General features: G+C 34.3%; 1 protein-coding gene across 4 annotated transcripts in view; it reads left to right on the top strand.

Moving 5' to 3' along the window:
• Inpp4b (inositol polyphosphate-4-phosphatase type II B) overlaps window positions 1-23658 on the top strand; it is a 395691-nt gene that overhangs the window by 354934 nt on the left and 17099 nt on the right. For 2 of the 4 annotated variants that reach the window (XM_074041202.1, XM_074041199.1), the window contains one exon: window positions 20-5608. The exons of 1 other annotated variant lie outside the window; for it this stretch is intronic. In XM_074041202.1, the coding sequence (XP_073897303.1) occupies window positions 20-152 (133 nt within the window). In that variant the 3' untranslated portion in view covers window positions 153-5608. Of the gene's footprint in view, window positions 1-19; window positions 5609-23658 lie in introns of those variants that run through there. One more of the 4 variants, XR_012435583.1, reaches the window with a different exon arrangement.

Raw genomic sequence — 23658 nt, 5'->3', positions numbered from 1 at the left:
CTTTCTCCCCTTTTACCAGAGAAGGATGCCGCATAGAAAATGTACTGAAGAATATCAAATGCAGAAAGTACGCTTTCAACATGCTACAGCTGATGGCATTCCCCAAGTTCTACCGACCTCCAGAGGGGACTTACGGAAAGGCTGACACCTAAGTTTACCAACATGTAAATAAACAGGAACACAATGCATTTCAGTTGGATAATCTCTACTTTGGTCTTTTAAAAAAATTTTTTATTGATTTTGAATTTATGAACAAGAAGTATTCATGGACGTTTGTCCAAATGAAGGAACTACTTGAATAATTATTAGCATTTTCTTGTGAAAGAAACCCAATTTTAACATCTTATCTAGTTCTAAGTTACTTTGTACTCACCCTCCCTGGTTGAGATTACTTCAGAAAGTGTAAACTTCATTCATGGAGTATTTCAATGAAAAATTATCTAAGAAAATGCTTCCCTAGGACCAGAGGTGATTCAGAGAGTGATATTCCCCACCAAAATGAAGAGAGTCGAGCGAAAAGGGGAGAGAGAGTTTTTGTGATTCTACTTTACATCCTTGATCACAGACAATCTTAGAGCACATTTTTGGGCTTTATGAAATATCAGTCTAGCAAATCTAAATTAGGTAAAGTCAATTCGACCTTGACTAGTAGGCAGTGTACAGGTGTTTGTAAAGAACTTTGTCATCCAGTCCAGCTGTGACTCCAGTTCCTAAAGAGGTAGAGGAAAAGTGTTAGTACAACAGTAAATCTACATTTCAAGACTATGATATCTTTTCAAAGCTCCAATGTGGGTTGTGTGACTCAACTGTGGAAGTGACAACGCAGAACACTTAACAGTGTAATAGGCAATACACTGCAAGGGACAGAAAGGTGAATGGCCTGTTGATGCCACAAATGAAAATCCCCATCAGACTGAACTTTCCATAGCGAAGTATAAGAAAGTCAGGGAAAAAAATCTTTGAAGTGTTTTCTCTCAGTCACATGGGTGTGAGTGTGTGGTCTGGCACAGGTTATTATGTATGACTAAACATCTGAGACCTACATAACCTATATAACCATAACTAATGCAAACCAACACAATTTTATATTAACTTGAATTTCACCTTTGTCTTTACTCAGTAAAATAAAACCAGTTATAAGTTTTCCAACATTCCAAATTAGTAATTTCCTTGGAGATCAACTTGTATAAAACTATTATTCAAAAATTTGGTAAATTATGGCCAATCAGTCATCTAGTTAGATAATTGCAGAATCATGGTTGCAATTGCTCTTTTACTTCTCACTCTTCTTATCTTTCTAGCCCATGGTGGTTTGTCTCTTCTCCAAATTACTATGCTATTTGGAGAGTGCATGAAAATTGAGGAAGAAGGCTTTAAATAGAATTAGGATTTACCACTAGTGTTGAAGTTTAGCGTACAAAAATCTGAATAAAGGAAACCTATTTTCTTCTAAATGTTAAATTTTTTTTGTTTGTTTTGTCATCATTGAAGTATGCCATCCAAAGCATTAATCTTCTTTGGAAATGCCAGAGGCTTATTGCAGAGACATCTCTTAGCTGTGACCAACACATTCAATGGATGACATTGTGAGGCTTTCTGTAGCTGATATGATATGTCCTTGCCGAAAATGCTTGGTGACATAGAATTTGAACAGATCTCCAGCCCCATGTTGAGTTTTTCAAATTGCTACAAATTTAAGATAATATTTTGAGACTTCATGATAAATTGATAATAATTTATCATCTTAGCAAATAACCTGTAGGTATTATTGAAGCAGTTGTCAAACTTTTTACAGCTTTTTAAATGAAAATGAGCTGTGTACATTGGATTTATTCACGGAAAATTATCTTGATATTCTGTTATAACTTATTCTCTAGTTCAGTGATTAAATACAATCTTTGAATTGTTTCATTTTATTTCAATATAGTAGAATTTGTAATTATTTTCATTATCCTATTGAATTGAAAATAAAAAGAATGGGATGACAGAGGTCTTCTGGAATAGCTTTGAAGCTTTTCTCATGTAACAAATGGTGGTCTGGATTCAAAGACACCTTATGTGTTTTAGCAACATAATTTTAAGACAATAGTTCTTATTTATATTTTTAAAAATAAAACCTCTTAACTTAAATATAGGAAAAAGTATTTATTATCTACAAACCAACAGTAGGGTTTTCTATTTTTAGAAGATATTTTATAGCTTTTTTTTCTTTTTAAATAAATGCTAGTATAGAAGTCTTGAAGAGTAGAGCTTTCTGTAATGCAAATACATATGAATTTTCATTCATTATTACCATAATCTTGAACATTTCCTAGAGAAAGCCTACATTTGTGCATATTTCTGAAAGTGGATTTTACCAAGAAAATTTATTTTGCATAAACAGTATTGCTCTTTTACTGAGAGATAGTCCAAACATCCTTGAAAGCCTCTGCACTATTTTGTTATTATCTAGGTTTTCTGAATCAAATGTTAAACAAAAGAGTTTTAAAGGCTCCCTTGTACAAACACAGCCACATTCATGCTTTTCTGTCTATATTTTCATTTAAAAGATACACCAGCAGGCTGATTTAAGGAGCTCATGTTGAGCCAAAAAATGAACCAAGAAAATGACATTTCTAAGCCACACAGGTTTTTTTGCTCAGACATGTGTTTCCCTTCTACTATCATCAAGTGCAAGTATCAGTTCTTGATGGACTGTTTACAGAGCTCTAGAAAAAAATATATTTAAAGACACAGAAAGGTACACCCTGATTATGGGTGACATGGTGACAAAAGGTCCAAAGCACAGAAATATTCCCTCAATTAGCTAAACACACAAGATGGATATATTTAACTGAAGGAGATTCTTACTGCTTTATTAGTTTTTCACATTTTTTTCCTTGCAAACATTGCCTTGAGTTTTGTGTCCACACTGCTAAAACATCTTTTGCATGCAAATAATTTAGTCAGTCCCATAGTGCATGGGGTCACAGTAACCATTTGATTCAGGGATTGGATGATTCTAAAACAGCCTACTGTCCAGTTAGGGCAATATTCTATGTGGCCAACCTCTAGCCATTTATAAGACTATCACTTCTTCTGAAAAACTGTGAAGCCTTGAAAGCTAGCATTACACAGAGGATGCTTCCCTTTTTTTTCTTTAAGTATGCTGTTTTTCATAAAATGAGACTCAAGATTGAAAAGGAAAAAAATCAGAAACTGTGATTTGTGTAGAGTCATCATGCTTTTCTCTCTCCAAACAAGTCAAATCCCTCTCTATGTGAGGGTTGATACTGTGCCCAGAGAGAAGGTTACACTGGTATGCTGGAACTGGATCTTGTTGCCTTGTGAGAATTGATCATTAAATTATTAGGAATTTTATAAGTTGGTTGCTACACACAACCATGATTATATATTAAATTATGAAATACAATTGGATACATTTTATTAAAACTAACATTGATAATCAAAGCTTACCACTTGCTAATTTACTAAATTTTGCTATTTATCTGTGCTTTGGGTTTAGCAAGCTCTTGTGTGTCTTTTCTGTGGAGCTGTTATATAATAACATGCTATGGTCGGATCTCTTCCTGACGCCGCCACAACTAGAAATACCACATTGGCATCGTGAAATTAGCCACTGTGGGAATATTTACACCAGGGTAACTGAAAAACGCTATAAACTAGGACATTTAGTTCCTGGAAAGCCAGTTGTTAAACCTATACTAGTGCATAGTGGAATGACACAAACTTATTAAATGTAAGACAAACTTATTAAATGGCATTAAATGTAACAAGTCATTTTCAGATAGATGTTAGGGGTTTTATCCTCTTTAAGGACTCCAATTCTCATTGAAACATATTTTATTCACAATTAAGTTATTAAATGATAAGGATGTTTAAGAACCCATCAATGTTGTGTTGAAAAGAGGGCTAGCAATGCAGCTGTAATGAGCAACAATTCAGAACCAAATTCAGAGAAATGTTGACTTAGTCGAGTATCCCGAAAATGTGTTTTATGATCATTTTTAAAAGTTTTTAATTTTGGCCTTTGATAAAAGAAGGAAAACTATAACATATTACTGTACCTACATTCTAATAAATATAGCTCATTTGAAACTCAAATTGTTATTTCAAACAAATAAAACTCTGGAAGTCTGATAAAGCACCACAGATTTTGTAGGTGTCTGATTTCTGAGTAACACATTGTACTTCAATATACAGGGCACATTTTGTAATCTTTTAAGGAGTACATTAACTTTTATCACAGATTTGAGAAACTGGTCTGAGAGAAACTGTGATCAGCAGTTGCGGAGGGAACACAGAGCATTCCTAATAGCTGGGAGCTTTAAAATTATGCACTGCAAAGAATAATTTGCTAATAATTGATGCAGTTGATTGACATTTTTAGCATAAATCCCCGTTCATTTAACCCAGCTGCAATCTGCATAAGTTATGCTTTTCCCCTCCATGTTTCTGTTTCTTAGCTTTGTAAAGAAAGTTCCAATATATATCTTTTGTTTCTATGGCAGTTTTAAATTAGAACTTTGCACACAAAGGTGCTACCCATAACAAAACTGTCTTTAAAAACAGGAAAACAAAATCAAATGTATTAGATAAAATCTGACAGGCCAATTATGTATAGAAGTAAGGATAAGAAATGTGCTTTTTCTCTTTCTAAGAAATGGTGCACATTAATCACTCTTTGAATTTAATTTCTAAGCAAGTGAAAGTCCAAACCATTTCTGATTTAAAAGAAATTATATCTGGCTATTAGTAACAAAGCAAAAGAAAAAAAGTATAAGGTAGTATTATTCCTAAAATGGTACATCCAGTCAGGGTTATTGACCTTGAATTTTTAATTCAAGCATGCATAATTGGAATTAAAAATTTTAAAAGATAAACAAATTCACAATTTAGTACCAAGAGAGAATCAATATCAAAATAAAGACCTAATATAAATGATGTTGCCTAAGAAACCATATATAATGGTATATATACTAATAAACTATCTTTTGTTAAAAACAGTTATTTAGGAAGGTGTTATTCTTTCACACTGATACTATGAATGTATCCACAATTTGCTAAAATCATCTAAATTATTGCCCAGTTGTAAAAGGTCATAGTCCAATGGCATATCTTTAGTGATGACTTACTGTGGTAATTCTTTATTCGCAGACATTGGTGGCACAAATTTTGCCAAGATGCTATACTATCTATATAATTGTTCTGATACTTTTATATCAACTATTTCTTGTTGAAGAGTTTCCACACTTTCAAAAGGCAGCTTGCATAAGTTGAGAACTGTATAGACACACATTCACAGCATGCTACAATCCTTTTGATGCATAACTTTCTGTGTGAACATTTCATTATTCTATTTAACCTAGCATCAAATTTTCAGATTCTTCTGGTACTCATTTGAAGGGTTGGCATTTGCTTTCTTTTTATGTTAAATATACATTCTAGATAAAGCAATAATGTGTATTCCTAGTCAATGAACCACAAATAGGTTCAACATTTTTATTAATATTTGAAGAAATATCATTTTTGTTTTATTGTTCGATATAAACCATATTCATTGTACACTGTGTGTATATTTTTGTTTAAATAAATATTTTATTTTTTATGTTTCTGTTTTTTTCTCCCTATTATATATTATGTTTCATCTCCATCAGTGTTACATTGTTTAAACACGAATTGGAATATCAAAAGAGCAACATAAGTTTCAAAGAGAATAGGCTAATTTTCTGCAGGATCAAAATTACAGTCCAAAGCCTACATTTATACTAAGTGAGTCTCATTTTCACTAGTGGGTTGCACTGTTCAGTCAGGGTTTGTGTTCTGTGGAGACATGATCAACCACAACTTTAAAAAACGTTCAAGAACCAGGTGTCAATGCTTCAACATTAAGCAAACCATTGATTTTTCTTGTCAAGATAATGTGTAGTAATTTGGATATACCAACGTGAATTTTTTTTCTACAGACTGTTTGAATCTGGTCATTGATGATTCATTATAGCAATTAATAGTAGAAGGCAAATTCCAAAAAGTTTTCATTAGATCTTGTTGCAAAGGCATTAACCAAATGAGGCCCTTGAGCATATGTGAAGGATGAGCTTTTGCCTTCTGGAGTGTTTCAAAAACATAGCTGATCTAGCAACAATTCTGTTATATGTCATCATCATCAGTATGTGTTTATACTGATGTGTCTTCTATGTCTGAGCAGGATGGATGTTAGAGGAGCCCAATATGAAACAATGTACCGTGAGTTACAGCAAAATGCTGCCTACCATACAACCAGAGAGTAGCCCGAATGAAGTAGTAGTACTGTTATTTTAAACATCCATGGAGCTGATGAAGCCAGTGCTTTTTCTAAGCTAATGTAACCACATGGGCCTGATTTTGTGGTTCTATACCTGTAAAATGAGAAATGAATTCTGTGTTCTTGCAATGATTTTGATGAATGAGGGAGAATCATGAACAGATCCTTTCATAGTCAAAAGAGGAAGGGTTAGGGACAAAGCACATTTGGGTATAATATCAGGAGTGTGCCACATTGATCTGTGAAAAGCTATTCTCTTATCTTCAGATCCATATGAGCTCATTTTTCACTGTAGCTTTTAGTTTCAAGTTAAAGAACAGCAGTTATAATGAGGACCTACCTTTTGACTAATATAATGACGTCTCCATTATTCAAACAAATCATCATAAACACCCCGCTCATTCATAGGAGTTCAACCCCTTCTGACTGAGTGCAGTGCCTACTCGTAACACCTCTAATCCCTTTCTAAACACTCCCAGCTACTGCCTCTGCCTCATCTACTCATTTCATGCATTTATGAATTTCCTCAAAGTCTAGACAAAGTATCCTTCTTTGCTCAGTTAGCATGCTTTAGCTCTCCAGCACTAAGGAATGTGGTTTTGAATCAGAATACCCAAACATAAATCTTGGATCCCCCTATCTGTTACATGTGGACATATTCAAGTTGCTCAGTGTTTCTATGTCTTTGAATTCTTAGCTAAACTATGAGGGCATTGATATGATCTACTACTTCTTACCAAAGCATAATAAAATGTGTGCGTAACCATTTACCCAAAGCCCATTTTGCAGAAAATCATCTTCTTTGCTGTCACTCAACATTCAGTCCATTATATTATAACACCCCCCTCAGTCTCTGAAACATAAGGTCTACTGCATTTTTCTGGCATACTTTCCATGAAAGTTCAGGCTAGGTTCTACCAAAGATATCCACTGATACCATACTTGGAAGGCAGAAAGGAGCAGGAGGCAATGTATCCTTTCTTCACCAGTGTACACATGTCATATTGCAGGAGAGTATATTGGACTCTTACATTTACTGTCAAGTCACCAGCTTTCTATGTGGGGTGGCTGTGGCCTCGGCAGTGGCAAGAAAACATCGAAACAGCATTTTCCTGCTGGCTATAATAGTTCTAGATAATTGGATCTGAGGTGCTTGAAACCATGAAGGTGCACTTATGAACATAAGATTCCTCCTAATTCCTAATGATCTTATAAATATTTTAATTTTGCAAGAGATGTCTGAATTCTATTTTGTAAATTTAGCCCTAAGTGGTACCATCAGCCTAGAGTCCATGCTCAATAAATTTCCTTTTAGCAGTTGTTGCTGGTTATCCTATTTATCTTTGACTTTTGAGCTGGGCTCTAGTATCTGTTTGTGAATGTATATGTTTATGATATTCATAATTTCATTGACTTCCTCCCAATTCTCACACAAGCTTCCCAGGTTTCCTATCTCTGTGGATGGAACTCACATCTTTAAATAGGCTTTGACTCTTCCATCTCTGTGGACACATAACATTTCTTTTGTCACTAAGGTTTGTAAATTTTACTACTGCATCAAATCCTATTACCTTCTCATTCCATCACCAAAGCAATTTGCTTCATATGGATCTGCCATTACACCTACAACTGTAGTTCTATCCAAAGTAAATGAAGTGTGTTATTCAATGAGTTATACAATTTTGTCTCACTTTCCCTGTTAAGGTTTATTTTCCATTCCTTGCACTTCTAGCCTCCATTCACATCCCTAGTAGGCATCTGTGTGCATATTGCATGCTCCTTTTTACACACACACACACACACACAGTCACTCACACACACACACACACATCCAGGTTTTATTAATAAGGCTATTTCCTTTCTTCTCATTGTCCTCAAAACTGTTGCTGATGGTAAAATTCATGAGCCATTTATTCCAAAGCAATCTTCCCATATTATTCTAAATGAATCCATCTACTTCTTAATAATTATTCTAAACTTTTTAATCCTATATAATCCATTCATTTGTTATACATTTGTTGCTTTTTTATTCAGCAGATACTTCTTTTGAGTGTCTGTGTAGCTAGCATTGAGTTAAACACAGTGTGTTTAGTGGTAAACAGGAGTTATGATTCTTCTATTCAGGAAACTTATAGTGCAGTCTACTGAGGGAAGCAAAAAGAAAACCAACCAAATGACAAATAATTACATGTATGATTTGAAACAAATGATAAAAGAGTTCTGACAGAGAATTATGTTGTTAGTAATTATTTCTTTTAGCTTGGGTGGTCAGAGTTGTTCTAAGGAGGAACAATTTCAACTGAGTTATAAAGGAAGAGCTGCATCTAACCAAAGGAAGGGAGGAGCAAAGAGTGGAAGTGTGTGTATGGTGCCAGTGTATGGGCCACATAGTATAAGGCTGGGAGAAGACAAGATTAGAGTTTTCAAAGTATTTTTGACCATGATAAGGAATTTGAGATTTACTTTATGTGCAATGGAAAGCAAGTGCAAGTTACCCAGCTGGAGACTGAAGTGACCTAGTTTATATTTTTAGATGATCTTTCTAAGTACTGTACAGATAATGGATTATAGGGAATCAGAATTGAAAGTGATGAGGCTTTCAATACAGTGAGAGAAGCATTGGCTTGGACTGTGGTTGAGGCAGTAAAATGAAGAGATGTAGAAAAGTTCATGTATTATTTGGGGAGTAAGAATGGCAAGTTATGATGTTTGGGTGTAGGGATAGTGAGAGGAAGCAAATAATTAGTTGAGCTTTAGCTTTCTGACCTTAGCAATTGAACGGTGGTGCTAGCATACTCAGATGCAAAAGCATGAAGCAGGACTAGGTTCAGGGAAGAAACCAGTTATTTGGCTTTGGAATATGGTAGGTACATCTGCCTCTCAGTTGTGCAGTACAAGCAGAAAGACAAGAACATTCACAGATATGAATCTAGAAATTATAGTCCAAAGTGAAATGTAATAATGTAAGTAGTTAGCATATGTGAATGAGTAAGTACAATGAATATAGTAGTCTGTTCCTGGTGGAAAGAGACAAAAAACCAGATTAAACAAAAAGGCATTTCTTAACTCATAAACTGAAAAAGGGCAAGAGCTGAGCTTTTGGCACATCTGCTGCCTAATGTTTAAATGAGAATATCAGTTCTCCCTCTGTCTTTCTATCTGTGAGTCTCTTTACCTTTGTCACCCCTTTCTCTTTCTTTCTCTCTCTCTCTCTCTTGCTGTCTGTCTCTCTCTCGCTGTCTGTCTCTCCCATCTATCTATCTACATATACCTATACATGTATGTGTAGATACTGTGTGTTTTGGTTTTGTCTGTTTCCCTCTCTTTTAGTGTCGTTTTTCAGAAAGCCCCTGCCGGCTCCAAGCTTCTATGGTGGTTTCAACATCTTTTCTCTCCCAGCAGTCATATCATTCCCCAAATAGTCTCTGTTTATCACAAAATCATGGAAGGAGACTTGAAAGTCCAGTTTGGGCCTCTTCTATGGCAGGTGAAGTGGGGCACCTTGAATGACAGCTCTACCACATCATATGGCATTGAGAAGGAACAATTCCCTGAAAGAAAGGATATGGGAAATACAGACATCACTTCATCTAGGGAATGAGTGTAGTGAGAGAAGAGCTTGAGACCAAATCCTCAGGAGCGCCACCATTAAGAAAGCTGGTTGTAGAAAAAGCAGCCTGCCTTCAATAAGGATACTTCACTGTAAAATTGCATTTTATTTAGAACTATATTCTCAAGTCACTAGTAAGATGAAAATGAAAAGTAATTTCATGGAGAAATAAATGTAACTGAGGAAACAACTATAATACTACAACGAGAGGCAAGAGGTCTCATGGTGTCCTGTTTTGCATTAACCATAAATAAATCAATTCACTCCTATTTTCCATTTTCTAATATATGAACTGAAGATAGCATAACTAGCAATACCTATTCCTTACTGGCTTCAAAAACAAATAGCGAATCCACTTAAATTCAAGGATTTTCTGAAGCATGCATTGCTTCTAAAATATAGTTTGATTTCAGAAGTACTTGATTTACTCCTAGAGAAAAGTATGGGCTTGAATTTGTATTTTTTGAGACAGAGAAAAAATATAATGGAAAACATCTTTTACATTTTAATTTTTTAAAGTTAAGAATATCCTCTAAGATGATGTTTATTTTCCCTGATGACAAATTGCACAACTTGGTTTTCACTAAGTGACTTCATTGTTGAATGTGGGAAAAGGAACTGAACATGCATAATTTGGTCACCACCTATATTCTTTTTCTAATATTACCTACCTGGAGAAGTCACATTTTTCTTTTACAAGACTAAGAGGGAATATTTCCCAAGACTTTCCATGAGGCCAGTATCGCTCTGCTATCAAAGTCATATACTATGTGGAGAAAAAGCCTGTCAACCAATATCATCTGTGGAGACATGCACAATTCTAAATAAAATTTTTGCAAGTCAAATACAGCAACTAGTATTTACTGAAGTACAAAATGTATTTCACAGAGTCCAAAATTCAGTTCAAAAGACTATAAGCAAACTAAGATATGAGTCTTTACAAAAATCCACTGTGAATACTTTACTTCATGGAAAATAATAAGCACCTTTCTCTAATATCAGAAATAAGACAAGATATCAACTTTCACCATTTCTACCAGACAGATCACGGAGGAAAGAAAAATAAATAAAAGGCACACAAATTTAAAAGAAAGATGTAAAATTATTTGTAGACAATATATAAATTAATCTGGTAAAACCTAGATATAAACATGATTTAACAAAGTTTGCAAATCAGAAGATAATACAAAAATTAGTACTATGTTAATTTTTCTAACTGAGCAATTCAAATGAAATAAAAAGTACCATGTACAAAGGTATAAAGGTAAGTCAATGAAAAGAAAGATTTTCAACAAGTGGTGCTGGAACGATTGGGTGTTATGAAAAATAAGCATTTACCAGTACCTAAAACATTATATAAATCACCTAAAATGTAAATATGATATATATATATACTATAAAAATTGCTAGAAGAAAACATAAGAGAAAATAATTTTGACCTTACCTTAGAGAAAGACGTGTTAAATACAATCTTTGAAGTAAAAATCATAGAAGTAAAATAATTGATAAATCAAACTATTTTGAAATTGGAAACTTTTTCTCCATCTTTAACATTACAGAAAGAAAACACAAAAGAATGAATTGTTTCTACACACAACACAAGATGAATCTCAAATTTACTTTTGCTAAAACCCCAAAGGCTACACACTGCATGCTTCTATTGTACAGCATGTTGAAAGGAAAGCTATAGGGACAGAGAACAGATCAGTTTTTGCCAAGAATTTGAAGTGAGAAGAGTGCAAAAGTGTTTGGGAGTCATCAATGATACCATCTTGATTGTGGTGGTATTTAGCATAAACTATGTAGTTGTCAAAATCCATAATCTGTGTAAATTTATTGCCAATTTTAGATTGTGTCTCAATTGTTAAATATATATATATATATTTTAAATACAATTAATAAAACATAAATTTAAAAACCACAAAGAGACACCACTGCACACCCAAAACAATTACTAAAATTGAAAAGACTAACTATACCAAGTGCTGACAAGGACATGGATGAATTTCAAAATACTTATGTTGACTTAAAGAAACCAGACCAAATGATAATACATGTTGTACATTTACATAAATTCTAGAAAAACACAGAGAAGTCTACAGTGATAGAAAATAATTCAATGCTTACCTGAGATGGAGTTTGATGAGAGGACAAAAGAATTACAGAAACAGAACTTGAAAACTTTGGGACAATTAATGTCTTCATTACCTTTATTATGCTCATAACTTCATTTTATATATCATTTATGTTTCATATAAAATCATGATATATGTACATATATAGTCATGTGCCACAGAATATTTTGGTCAGTGACAGACAACATATAGAATGATAGTCAGATAAAATTATATTGCCTAGTGACATTGGACTGTCTTAGTTTGTATATCAATGATGCTCACACCATGACAGAATTGCCTATTGATTCATTCCTCATAATGTATCCCCATTGCTAAGTGTTATATGGTTTATAGATAACCATATAAATACATATGACATAAATAAATGAAGGATAAATAGGTAGAATTGCACCATTATCAAAAACCATAAAAATACAATATAAATGTGTACCAAACTGTGCATTTTAAATAGGTATCATGAATAAAAATTATGCTTCCATAAGGCTATTTCAAAAAAAAATTTTAACCTAAAAAGAATTCCCTCAAAGACTAGAAAAAAGGTGAAAATTTTTTCAGTGTGTTTTTGAAACTACTAAATCTTGATCATGATGCTTAACAAAAATTTTATTAAAAATCATTGGCCAACGATCCTTATTAACATAAATACAAACATCCTACCTGCAATATTAGCAATTGAATAAATTGAATCTAAATAATGTGCCACATCTAAATGGAGTTTATTCTAGAAATGCATGTGTCAATGAATTAAACAACAAAGTATAAAATCATATGATCTCCTCAACAGGTGCCAAAGACTGTGATAAAATTCTACACCCATTCATAACAAAAGAAAACTTCTTAGCAAACTACAAAGGAACTTATTTTATTGGACAAAGAGTATATTGAAAATTTATGGCACACTGAATGGTAAAATGTTCATATTTTGGACTTAGAGAAGACATTCTTTCTCTATTTCAATATTGTATTAGATATTCTAATCAAGACACTGACAATATATTTGATGCAATGAAAATGTCATACTTAACAACATGGTTTTTAAGTGTTAGATTTTTAATGTTAGAGATAAAAAATTAGAATTAATAAGTCAGTTTATCTGGTCTTGAATATAAGAGAAGTATAGAAATGCAATTTTTCATAAACTAGTCTAGAAAATTAGAATGTGCAATAAAAATTATACAATATGTATAAGCATAAAAGTTATTGCCACAGAAATTTAAAATTTTTAAAAACCTTAAGGCAAAAAAATATAAGGAGCCAGTAAGAATAATTGTAGATATCTAAGTAAATGGAAAATATTTCATTATGAAGGATCAAAAGATACAATATGGTAAATATGTCAATTTTTCCTAAATTGGTCTATAGATTCAAAGCAATTCCCAAAATACAACATGTATTTTGGTGAAAACTGAGTTTTAGTTTATATTAAAATGCAAACGGTACTAATTAAGGCAAACGTGGAGAAAAAAATTGTAGCTCTTGTACAAGTGAAATATAAATACTTAATATAAATGAAGTAACTAAGTATTAGTGAAAGTTTAGATGAAAAGAACAATTGTGTAGAATCAAAAGCATAAAAAACAACCTCTGCATATTTTGTTGCTTGATTTGTAAGAATTGTATCACTGCCAAGTAGTGGGGAAAAGGATGTATATTCATTAAATATACCAGAAAATGGGTATATCTAATGGGTTGCCTCTTGTTTTATACCACATAAATTTCCAAGACTTTAATTATACATGTAACAGATAAAACATTAAAGACTCCATGCATAATATCTGTTTATAAACATGGACGATAAAGATCTTTCCAACAGAGCACAAGAGTCCTCAGTATCAAAGAAAACTTTGGCAAGGTGGACTGTACTACAATGAAAAACACGTACTTTTAACAGAACTCAAAAGCAGAAACTATAAAACACAATGTAAACAAATCACAATTATTTTAAAATGAGGATATCTGCTTAGTAAATGACACTGGGAAGGGAAGAATGTATATAGGATCATTATAATCAGCAAAATACATGTATGTAACTGATTCCTGCAGTTACAAACAAAACCAAATAAAAACATACAATCTATGCAGGGGCCAAAATACACGAGCGGTCCCTGTACAAAAGAAGATATCCAAGCATATCTGTGATCCTTAAAAAATTGGTAAGTGCAAATCCAACGTATCCACACTCCCCGTCTCTGCTGTACGCTGTCCTTGGGGGATACCACAGCAGATACATCTCCCCGTGCCTGAGTTGAAGTGGTATACCGCCTCTGAGGGAATCAGTGTCATGACTGAACCAAAAAGCTGCACATCCCAGGTCTCAGCTGACATGTTACTCTGCCTCTTGAGGAAAGAGAGCATTAACCATACTCTAACTAGCAGGCAGAACAACAGCAGGCAGTATCCTGCGTCCCTGGGAGGGTACTAAGCCCCAGAATCTCAGCTGCTGAGACATCCCCATCTTTGGACAGTGGAGTCATTGCTGTGTTGCTCCCTCTCCCCCCTCCCTCACAGCAACATTGCTGTGTTGCTCCCTCTCCCCCCTCTGCCCATGGCCCAAGATTATTGCTGTACTGTCTTTCCAGGGTTTTTGCTACCTCTGCACCTCACCTTACAGAGTCTGTTATATTACTGTATCCTGCTGTTTAAGGTCCAAAGTCACCAATACATAGTGCCTCATATCCCAGGTCCTTGAGAGAGCACTGTGCCATATTTTCTTTGGTGCATGAAATACAATGATACCCTGGTCCAGGGCCTAGACTTCCCAAGCTCCTCTCCATCCCTAGAGCCAGGTGACAGTCACAGTAACAGCATGTTCCCCTGAATTCAAGCTACTGTGGAGGTGCCACAGACTCAAAATGGGCAATTTGTAGAAAATGATCCTACACTCCAAGATCCAGTTCCCACAATAGTGTCATGAAACCTTGAGCTTAGGACACTGGTTGCACAGAACATTGTCATCCAGGAACCCATTGCTTCTGCAGCTGCTGTGGACTGTGTCAGACATGACACCAAATGTAGTCCTCAGATGTGACTCCTTATTGTGTGGAAAACAAGAACAGGAGGACCTGGAAAGCCATTGCTACTGAAAACCCTCACAAGCTGCACTATTACTACTGCTTCCACTGACTCCTACAGCCCAGGCCATGGAAGCACCCACAGTCATTGCTGCCATAGATCCCAGCAAAGGAAGCAGCACAGAGGCTATGGCATTACTTCTACTTAAGATCTCTCTGCAGGTTAAAATCCTTCCCTTTGACAGCCATTCTGCAAAGTTTGGAAGTGGTGATTATTCCACCAATGATAAGACTTCAATACTGGGATACAAGAAACATGAAAGAACATGAAATCACCAAAGTAATGTGATAATTCTCTGATAACTACCATCCAAAAAGAGAAAATCATGGATTGCCTAAAAAGTAATTCAAAATAATGATCTTAAGAATTCAGAGTGATATAAGAGCAGACAGGTAGACAATTCAACAAAATCAGAAAAAAAAACCCATGTGCTGAATGAAGAAGTTAACCAAAAAAATTATATTATAAAAAAGTAACAAGCAGAAACTTTGGAATTAGAAAATTAAATCAATGAAACAAAAAAGCAACAAAGAACTTTGATAATGAACTTGATCAAACCGAGTAAAGATTCTCTAAACCTGATGATAGTAGGTGTTTTGAAATTACCCAGAGAAGAAAGAAAGAAAGAGAAAAAGAGAGAGACAGAGAGACAGAGAAGGAGGGAGGGAAGGAGGGAAGGAAGGAAGGAAGGAAGGAAGGAAGGAAGGAAGGAAGGAAGGAAGGAAAGAAGGAAAGGAAGGAAGGAAGGTGGGCAGAAAGAAGGAAGGAAAGCGGGCAGAAAGAAGAAAGGAAGACAAAGAAAGAGAAAAAGAGTAAATACAAACTATGGGACTTGGGAACACTACTAAGTGAACAAACACTCACATTATGGGAATTCCAGAAGGAAGAAAGACAAAGATAGAGACAGTTGTTTAATAAAATAATAGGTGAACACTTCCCAAGACTTTGAAGAAATATAGGCTTCCAGATCCATAAAATTCAAAGAATTCAGAACTTTGAACAGATTCAACCTAAAGAGGTCCTCTCTGAGATGCATAATTTTAACTAAACTGTCAACATTTAAAGAAAAATAGAATAATAGTAGAAAAATATCAAGGCTCATATAAGAGACTCCCCATTAGTGTATGAGTGGCTAGCTCAGCAGAGATCTTGCAGGCCAGGAAAGAATGGAATGATATACATTTAAATGCTGAGAGAAAAAGACAACCAGCCAAAAATACTACACCCAACAAAACTGCCTTTCAAAAATGAAAGAGAAATAAAGTATATTTGAGATGAACAAAAGTAGAGGAAATTCATTTTCATTAGACCGGCCTCAGCCTTAGAAGAAATATAAGAAAATTCCTTAAGTTCAAATAAACAGACATTAATTATTAATATGAAAATATAAAGTTCATCAGTAAAGGCAAATTATGATCAAATTTACAAGGCTCTAGTACTATTAATGGTGCTCTATAAATTATTTATGTTTAGAAATCAAAACAGTATGTCAAGGTAGAGTGGCTTATACCTATAACACCAGTTACTTGGGAGGAGGGTTCAAGAAGATCATGGTTGAAGACCAGCCATAGCAAAGACTCAATGAGACTCCATCTCAACAAACAAAGCTGGGCATGGTAGTACATGCCTAGCATCTCAGCTACATGGGAGACCTCCCAGCTACACAGGAAGGCCTAAAAAGAGCGAGGCCCTGAGCTCAAACCTTAGTACCACATACACATAATGTGTAAATTGTGATGTCAAAAATATATTATGGAAAGATGAAAAAAGTGTAGACTTTTGTGACTTATGTGACTAAGGTAAAGTTGTATCACGGTAAAATGAAGTGTGATATGCTTTATGTCCTATGGTAACAACAAAGCAAAAATCTATAGCAAACACACAAACAATAAAGAAAAAGAGAAAATATTTTACAAAATCAGAAACAAAAACATAAAGGATGAATAAAGTAATAAAGGATCTAAAAAAGAGAAATAATTATGAAAATTGCAGCAACAAGTCAATAATTATTCCGAGTGTAAATCAAAAGAAAAAGACTGGCTCAATGGTTAAAAAAAAAAAAGATCTGAACATAAGAAACCCTCTTTTGCCTTAAGGACACAAGTAAGGTGAAAACAAAGGGGTGGGAGCAGATGTTTCCTGAAAATGTTAACCAAAAACGAGCTGGGAATCCATATTTATATCAGATGCATTTCAAGTTACAAACTCTCACTAGAGCAAAAATATGGTCATTATTTAATGATAAAATGTTCAATTCATCAAGAGCACATAAAGATTTTTAATGAATACATTCACAACCTTGGAGCTCTAAATATACACAGCAATTTTTTTTATTGTGCCACATTACATTGTGGCATTTTACAAAGGTTCTTACAATGAATGGATATGAAAAATAAGGATGTAGCAATGCAGTAAGAGTAGCAGACTTTGACACCATGCTTTTAATAATGGATAGATTAACAAGGCAGAAAATTAATAAGGCAATCTTAGAATTGAACTGCACATTAGACATACTGAAAGGTTATATGCATAACCCTCCATCCAACATCAGTCAAGTCCACAAAGTTTTCCACTCACATAGAACATTCTCTGTGACAGGACATATGGTGGGAAACAGCAAGTTTTACCAAATTTAAGAAGACTTGAGTATGTCAAGTACTACTTCTGACCACAGTGTTGTGAAACCAGACATAAATAAGAGGAAGAATTTTGGAAAATGTACAAATACGTGGAAAATTAAACAATATGCTCCTCAAAAAAGCAATTGGTACAGAAAAAAATCAATAGGAATATTAAAACTATCCTGAGATAAACGACAAGGTAAACAGTGTATCAAAGAAAGGGAATACAGTGAATGCCGATGTAAAAGCAAAGATTTTAGTGATCAAAGCCTACATTTAAAAAAGAAAGAAAGATTCCAAGTAAATGGCCTGCCATTATGCCTCTAGAAGCTACAAAAAAGAAAGAAAAATTAAACCCAAAGCTAACAGAAGGAAAGAAATGATGAAGATCAGAATAGAAATAAAACAAATATAGATTGGAAAAATCAGAAAGATAGAGTTTTTTAGTGAAAATAAAATCAATGAACTCAGAGTAAAATAGGAAAACAATGAAACCTTAATATAAAATTAGAAGTGAAAGTAAATTCACAAGAGATACTTCAGAAATAAAAAGGATCTTAAGAGATTATTGTGAGCAATTATTTGCACCAAATTCAATAACCTAGAGGAAATAGATAAATTCTGAGAAAACCATACCCTCTCAAGGTTGAATTGAGAAAAAATAGAAACTCTGGTAGACTAGTAACAGATAGTTTGAAGTAATAATTAAGAACCTTCTGACAAAAAAATGCCCTAGAAAAAGGATAAGCTTTAGAGCTGAATTCTACTAAATTTTGGAGAAGAATTAACACCAAACTCCTCCAAAAAAATAGAGGTGGAAGGAATGCTTTCTAATATATTTTATGGAGGTTGGTCATACCTCAATACCTAAGTCACACAAAGACACCATGAGAAAAAGAAAATTTGCAGGCCAGTATCTCAGATAAACTTTGATGCAACAATCCCCAATAAAAGATTAAGAAAATGAATTTAAAAATGTATCACAAAGATTATACATTATGACCAACTGGGTTTATGCCTGGACTGTAAGCCCAGTTTAACATAGGCAAATCAATAAGATTAATCATATTAATAGACAAAAATATAAAAATCATGAGACATATATGTTGATGCAGAAAAAGGTTTTACCACATTCCAACATACATTTCAATAAAAATTCTTAATGGTTTAGGTGAGTATGGAAGAAAAATTCCTCAGCACAGGGTCATTCATGAAAAACCTGCAGTTAACATCATAATGAAATAAACAATACAGTGGAAGAACACTCCAGCAGTCTAGAAGAAGACAGAATCTCAGAGCTTGAAAATAAAATAGAAATTAAAGAAAAAAAGAAGAACTCTTAATCAAACAACACAGGAGCTGTGAAAGGAATATGCAAGAACTCAGAAACTCCATCAAAAGACCAAACCTGAGACTCAGGGACATTAAAGAAAGAGAAGAGGTACAAGCCAAAGGGATACAAAATATATTCATTAAAATAATAACAGAAAATTACCTAAATCTTGAGAAAGTTTTGTTCATTCAGGTACAGGAAGCCTCCAGGTTACCAAACAGACTTGACCAAAATAGAACCTCTATTATCATTAAAACAACAAGTACAGAGGACATAGAAAGAATATTGACCGCTATCAAGAGAAAAAACAAATAATGGATAAAGGTAAGCTCATCAAAATAATATCAGATTTCTCAACAGAAACCTTAAAAGAAAGAAGGGCATGGAGTGAGGTATATTGAGCACTGAATAAAAATAGTTTCAGCCCTAAGATACTCTACCCAGCAAAACTATCACTCAAAATTGATTAATCGATAAAAATCTTCCACAATAAACAGAAACTTAAACTATATATGACCACCAAGCCACCACTACAGAAGAGTCTAAGGGAATTCTTCACACAGAAGACGAAATCAAACAAAACCACAGTAATACAGGAAGTATTTAACCCCAGAAGAAGGTAAGACAAGTTATCAGAGGGTAGCATTGATTCAGCTGCCCACAATCAACTCCTTAACCAACAAAAACAACTAAATGTCAGGAATCACTATACTTATCAATATTAACACTGAATGCCAATGGACTCAACTCCCCCACCAAAAGACACCATTTGGCAAACTGAATTAAAAAGGAAATTCCAACAATCTGTTGTTTACAAGAGACCCATCTTATTGACAGAAATAAACACTGGCTTAGGGAAGGCTGGAAGGAGATTTACCAAGCTAATGTCCCTTGAAAATAGGCAGGAGTAGCTATACTTATCTCAGACAAAGTAGACTTCAAACTTACATTGATCAAATGAGATAAAGAAGGACACTTCATACTAATAAAAGGAGAAATACACCAAAAGGAAATAATTATCAGCCTATATTCACCCAACATCAGTGTACCCAATTTCATCAAACACACACTAAAGGACTTAAAAGCACATATAGACTCCAATACAGTGGTAGTGGGAGACTTTAGTACACCTCTATCACCAATAGATAGGTCATCCAGAAAAAAATCAACGAAGAAATCCTAAACCTAAATCACACCATAGATCAAATGGATTTAACCGATGTCTACAGAATATTTCGCACTGCAACAACACAACATACATTCTTCTCAGTCACCCATGGAACTTTCTCCAAAATAGATTATGTCTTAGGGCACAAAGCAAGCCTCAGCAAATATAAGAAAACAGAAGTAACCCCCTTCATTCTATCCAATCACAACATTAAAACTAGAACTCAAAAGCAAAAACTACAGCAGAAAATATGCAAACAATTGGAGGCTGAATAACACATTGCTCAACAATCAGTGGGTCATAGAAGAAAAAAGAGGGGAAATCAAAAGCTTCCTGGAATTTAATGAAAATAAAAACACCACCTATCAGAACCTATGGGACACAGTAAAGGCAGTGCTAAGAGGAAAGTTAATAGCCATGGCTGCATATATTAAAAACATAGAAAAATTTCAAAAAAATGACCTAATGCTATATCTCAAACTCCTGGAAAAAAAGAACAAGCAGAACCCAAAACAACAGGAGAGAAATAATAAAACTAAGTGCTGAAATTAATGAAATAGAGACCAAAAAAATCATATAAAGAATAAATGAAACAAAAAGCTTGTTTATGTTGAAAACATAAAGAAGATTGACAAGTCCTTGGCAAATCTGATGAAAATGAGGAGGGAAAAGACCCAAATTAGTAAAATCAGAAATGAAAAAGAAGAGATGACAACAAACACCATGGAAATCTCAGAGACTGCTTTGAGAACCTATATTCCAATAAATTGGAAAATCTTGAAGAAATGGACAAATTTCTAGATTCTTATGACCATCCAAAACTGAGGATATTAACCACCTAAACATATCTGTAACACGTACTTGAAACTGAAGCACCAATAGTCTCCCAAAAAAAAGAAAATTCCAGGACCTGACAGATTCTCTGCTGAATTCTATGAGACCTTTAAAGAAGAACTAATACCAACACTCTTTAAACTGTTCCACAAAATAGAAAGGGAAGGAACACTGCCTAACTCATTCTATGAAGCCAATATTACACTTATCCCAAAACCAGACAAGGACACCTCCAAAAAAGAGAACTACAGGCCAATCTCTTTAATGAACATCAATGCAAGAATTATCAATAAAATAATGGCAAACTGAGTCCAACAACACATCAGAAAGATCATTTGCTATGACCAAATCAGCTTCATCCCAGGGATGCAGGGGTGGTTCAACATATGGAAATCAATAAATGTAATACAGCACATTAATAGAAGCAAAGGCAAAAACCACTTGATCATCTCAATAGATGCAGAAAAAGCCTTTAATAAGATCCAACGTCATTTCATGATAAAAGCTCTAAGAAAACTAGGAATGGGAGGAATGTACTTCAGCATTGTAAAGGCTATATATGACAAACCTGCTAGGTTGTGACCAACACACCTGAAGCGGCAGATGAAGGATTACTCAAACACAGGAACTGGTGTAATAGAAGACAAGGGGGAGATTAGTTCAGGACTAACTAGCTCCCCAAATCAGCATGGATCATGGCTTTGTACAGCAAATGGTTAAAAATTTTTTTGTGATAATCAATCTTATCGCTGGCATCAGCGGGAAAGGCATTTAGTGTAGCAGGTTAAGATCAAAATGACAGGATCAGGAACTACAATTATTCTTAAGGAAAAGGTTAGGAGATCAAGGAACAGGAGTCAGAATTACTCTGAAGCAAAGGGTTCAGAGATCAAGGAGTAGGCATGTCTTATTGAGATCAAACATTGAACAGATGGATACCTTTATCCATGCTGGAGGAGGTGCTTCACCTTTGTCCTCCTTTATAATCTCTTTATCCATGCCTGAATCCCAACACCTCCCCCATTTTTGTTTTGTAGAAATAAGGCTCAGCTGTGAAGATCGGGGTCACCTCTCCGTTGGAATGCTTAGCAGTCCAGTTTTCAGATTGCTTCAAGGATGAGGAAAATGAAAAAAGCAATTATTATTTGCCGTAGAAAGTGAACCCTAAAATAGGAGAACCAGGTTTGAGAATTTAGCCAGTTAAATCCTTTTTGTGTTTGATCCCAAGTAAGCATTTGTTGCTGGTGATCATGAATATTTTTTACAAGTTGGGAAATGCCATCTTGAAATTCCAAAAGAGTAGAAAAAAGGTTCCTGTTGGAAGCACCATTTAACTGTTGTGTAATGTCTTCCCATTTATGGAAGTCGCTATTCTATGGTAATGGGTTGTGGAAGTTTATAATATGGGAGGTTTTAGAATGAGTGTATTTGCCATCCCAAATGTTTAAAAAATTTAAAGTAAATAGAGCCCGAGCTAATGGAGCTTTGGCATCCTTTTTTCCCATATTTACCCTTTTTTGTTTTTGCAGCATGTTTTTAAGGGTTTGGTGGCCCATTTTACAATTCCTTGTCCTTGGGTGTTGTATCAACACCTTTAAGTTGTTGTAAAGTGTCAGTAGACAACAGTTACAAAGCTTTACAAGGAAAATACAAAATGACCCCAGTACTTTAGAATGTTTGACCTGTTTGACAGATAAACACTTGTTAGAGTTATTTTCCATGGGCTTGTTTGTAAATGTCCCAATAGGATTAGAATTATAATGATTAAACTATAGTAACCATGGTAATAGTTTAGCAATTAATATAATAGTATAGTACTATTAAACCGCTCTTATTACAGTTGGGAACATACACACAAACTTGTAAAAGCTAAGACACCAATTTGTTATAGTGTCTTTTTATAATTATTTTAGAAGGATTATATACTTAAAGAAAACAAGGACATATAACATATGAAGGAGGCAATAGCAGCATCACAGTCTGTTAAAGACATTTAAGCATACACACACAGATACACAGACGTTACAACCTAGGCATGCCAAAGAATATAAGCATTTATAACGAGCTCAAAAAACTAAAAATTATGTGGCCACAATTGGTAGGAGATAAAGACATACAGAAAACACACACAATGACACACAAAACAATCACATTAGAGTGTACTCTTAAGCCATTTTTGTCATTATATTTAGAAGATTAGTTAGCTAGATTTTTAAACAGTTTATAACAGATCTTTAACATATACTGTATTTTGCGCCCAATCCTTAACAGATTAATGTATCAAAAACAACACATATAAAAACTATACTAATTTAGAGAATTTTAACCACAAGTCAGTTGTAATGTTCTCAGAGGATGCCAAGGTGGAATCACCCATGAGTTTTCTATTCCTAGGGTGCCCTGGATACATGGCAGCTTCCTTTGTGACCACATGGCTTTTTAAATGGAACACAAAACATGTTACATATAACATACAGGCTCAAAATAGCAATCTGTGATGGAGTAAAAGACATCTCCCGAGAGACAGGTATTCATGAGTTACGCATGCTAAGGAAAAGACCAAATAATCATAGGCTGT

This window comes from Castor canadensis, chromosome 9 (assembly GCF_047511655.1).
Source record: "Castor canadensis chromosome 9, mCasCan1.hap1v2, whole genome shotgun sequence".
NCBI lineage: Eukaryota > Metazoa > Chordata > Mammalia > Rodentia > Castoridae > Castor > Castor canadensis.
This window is presented reverse-complemented; position numbering and strand designations above follow the sequence as displayed.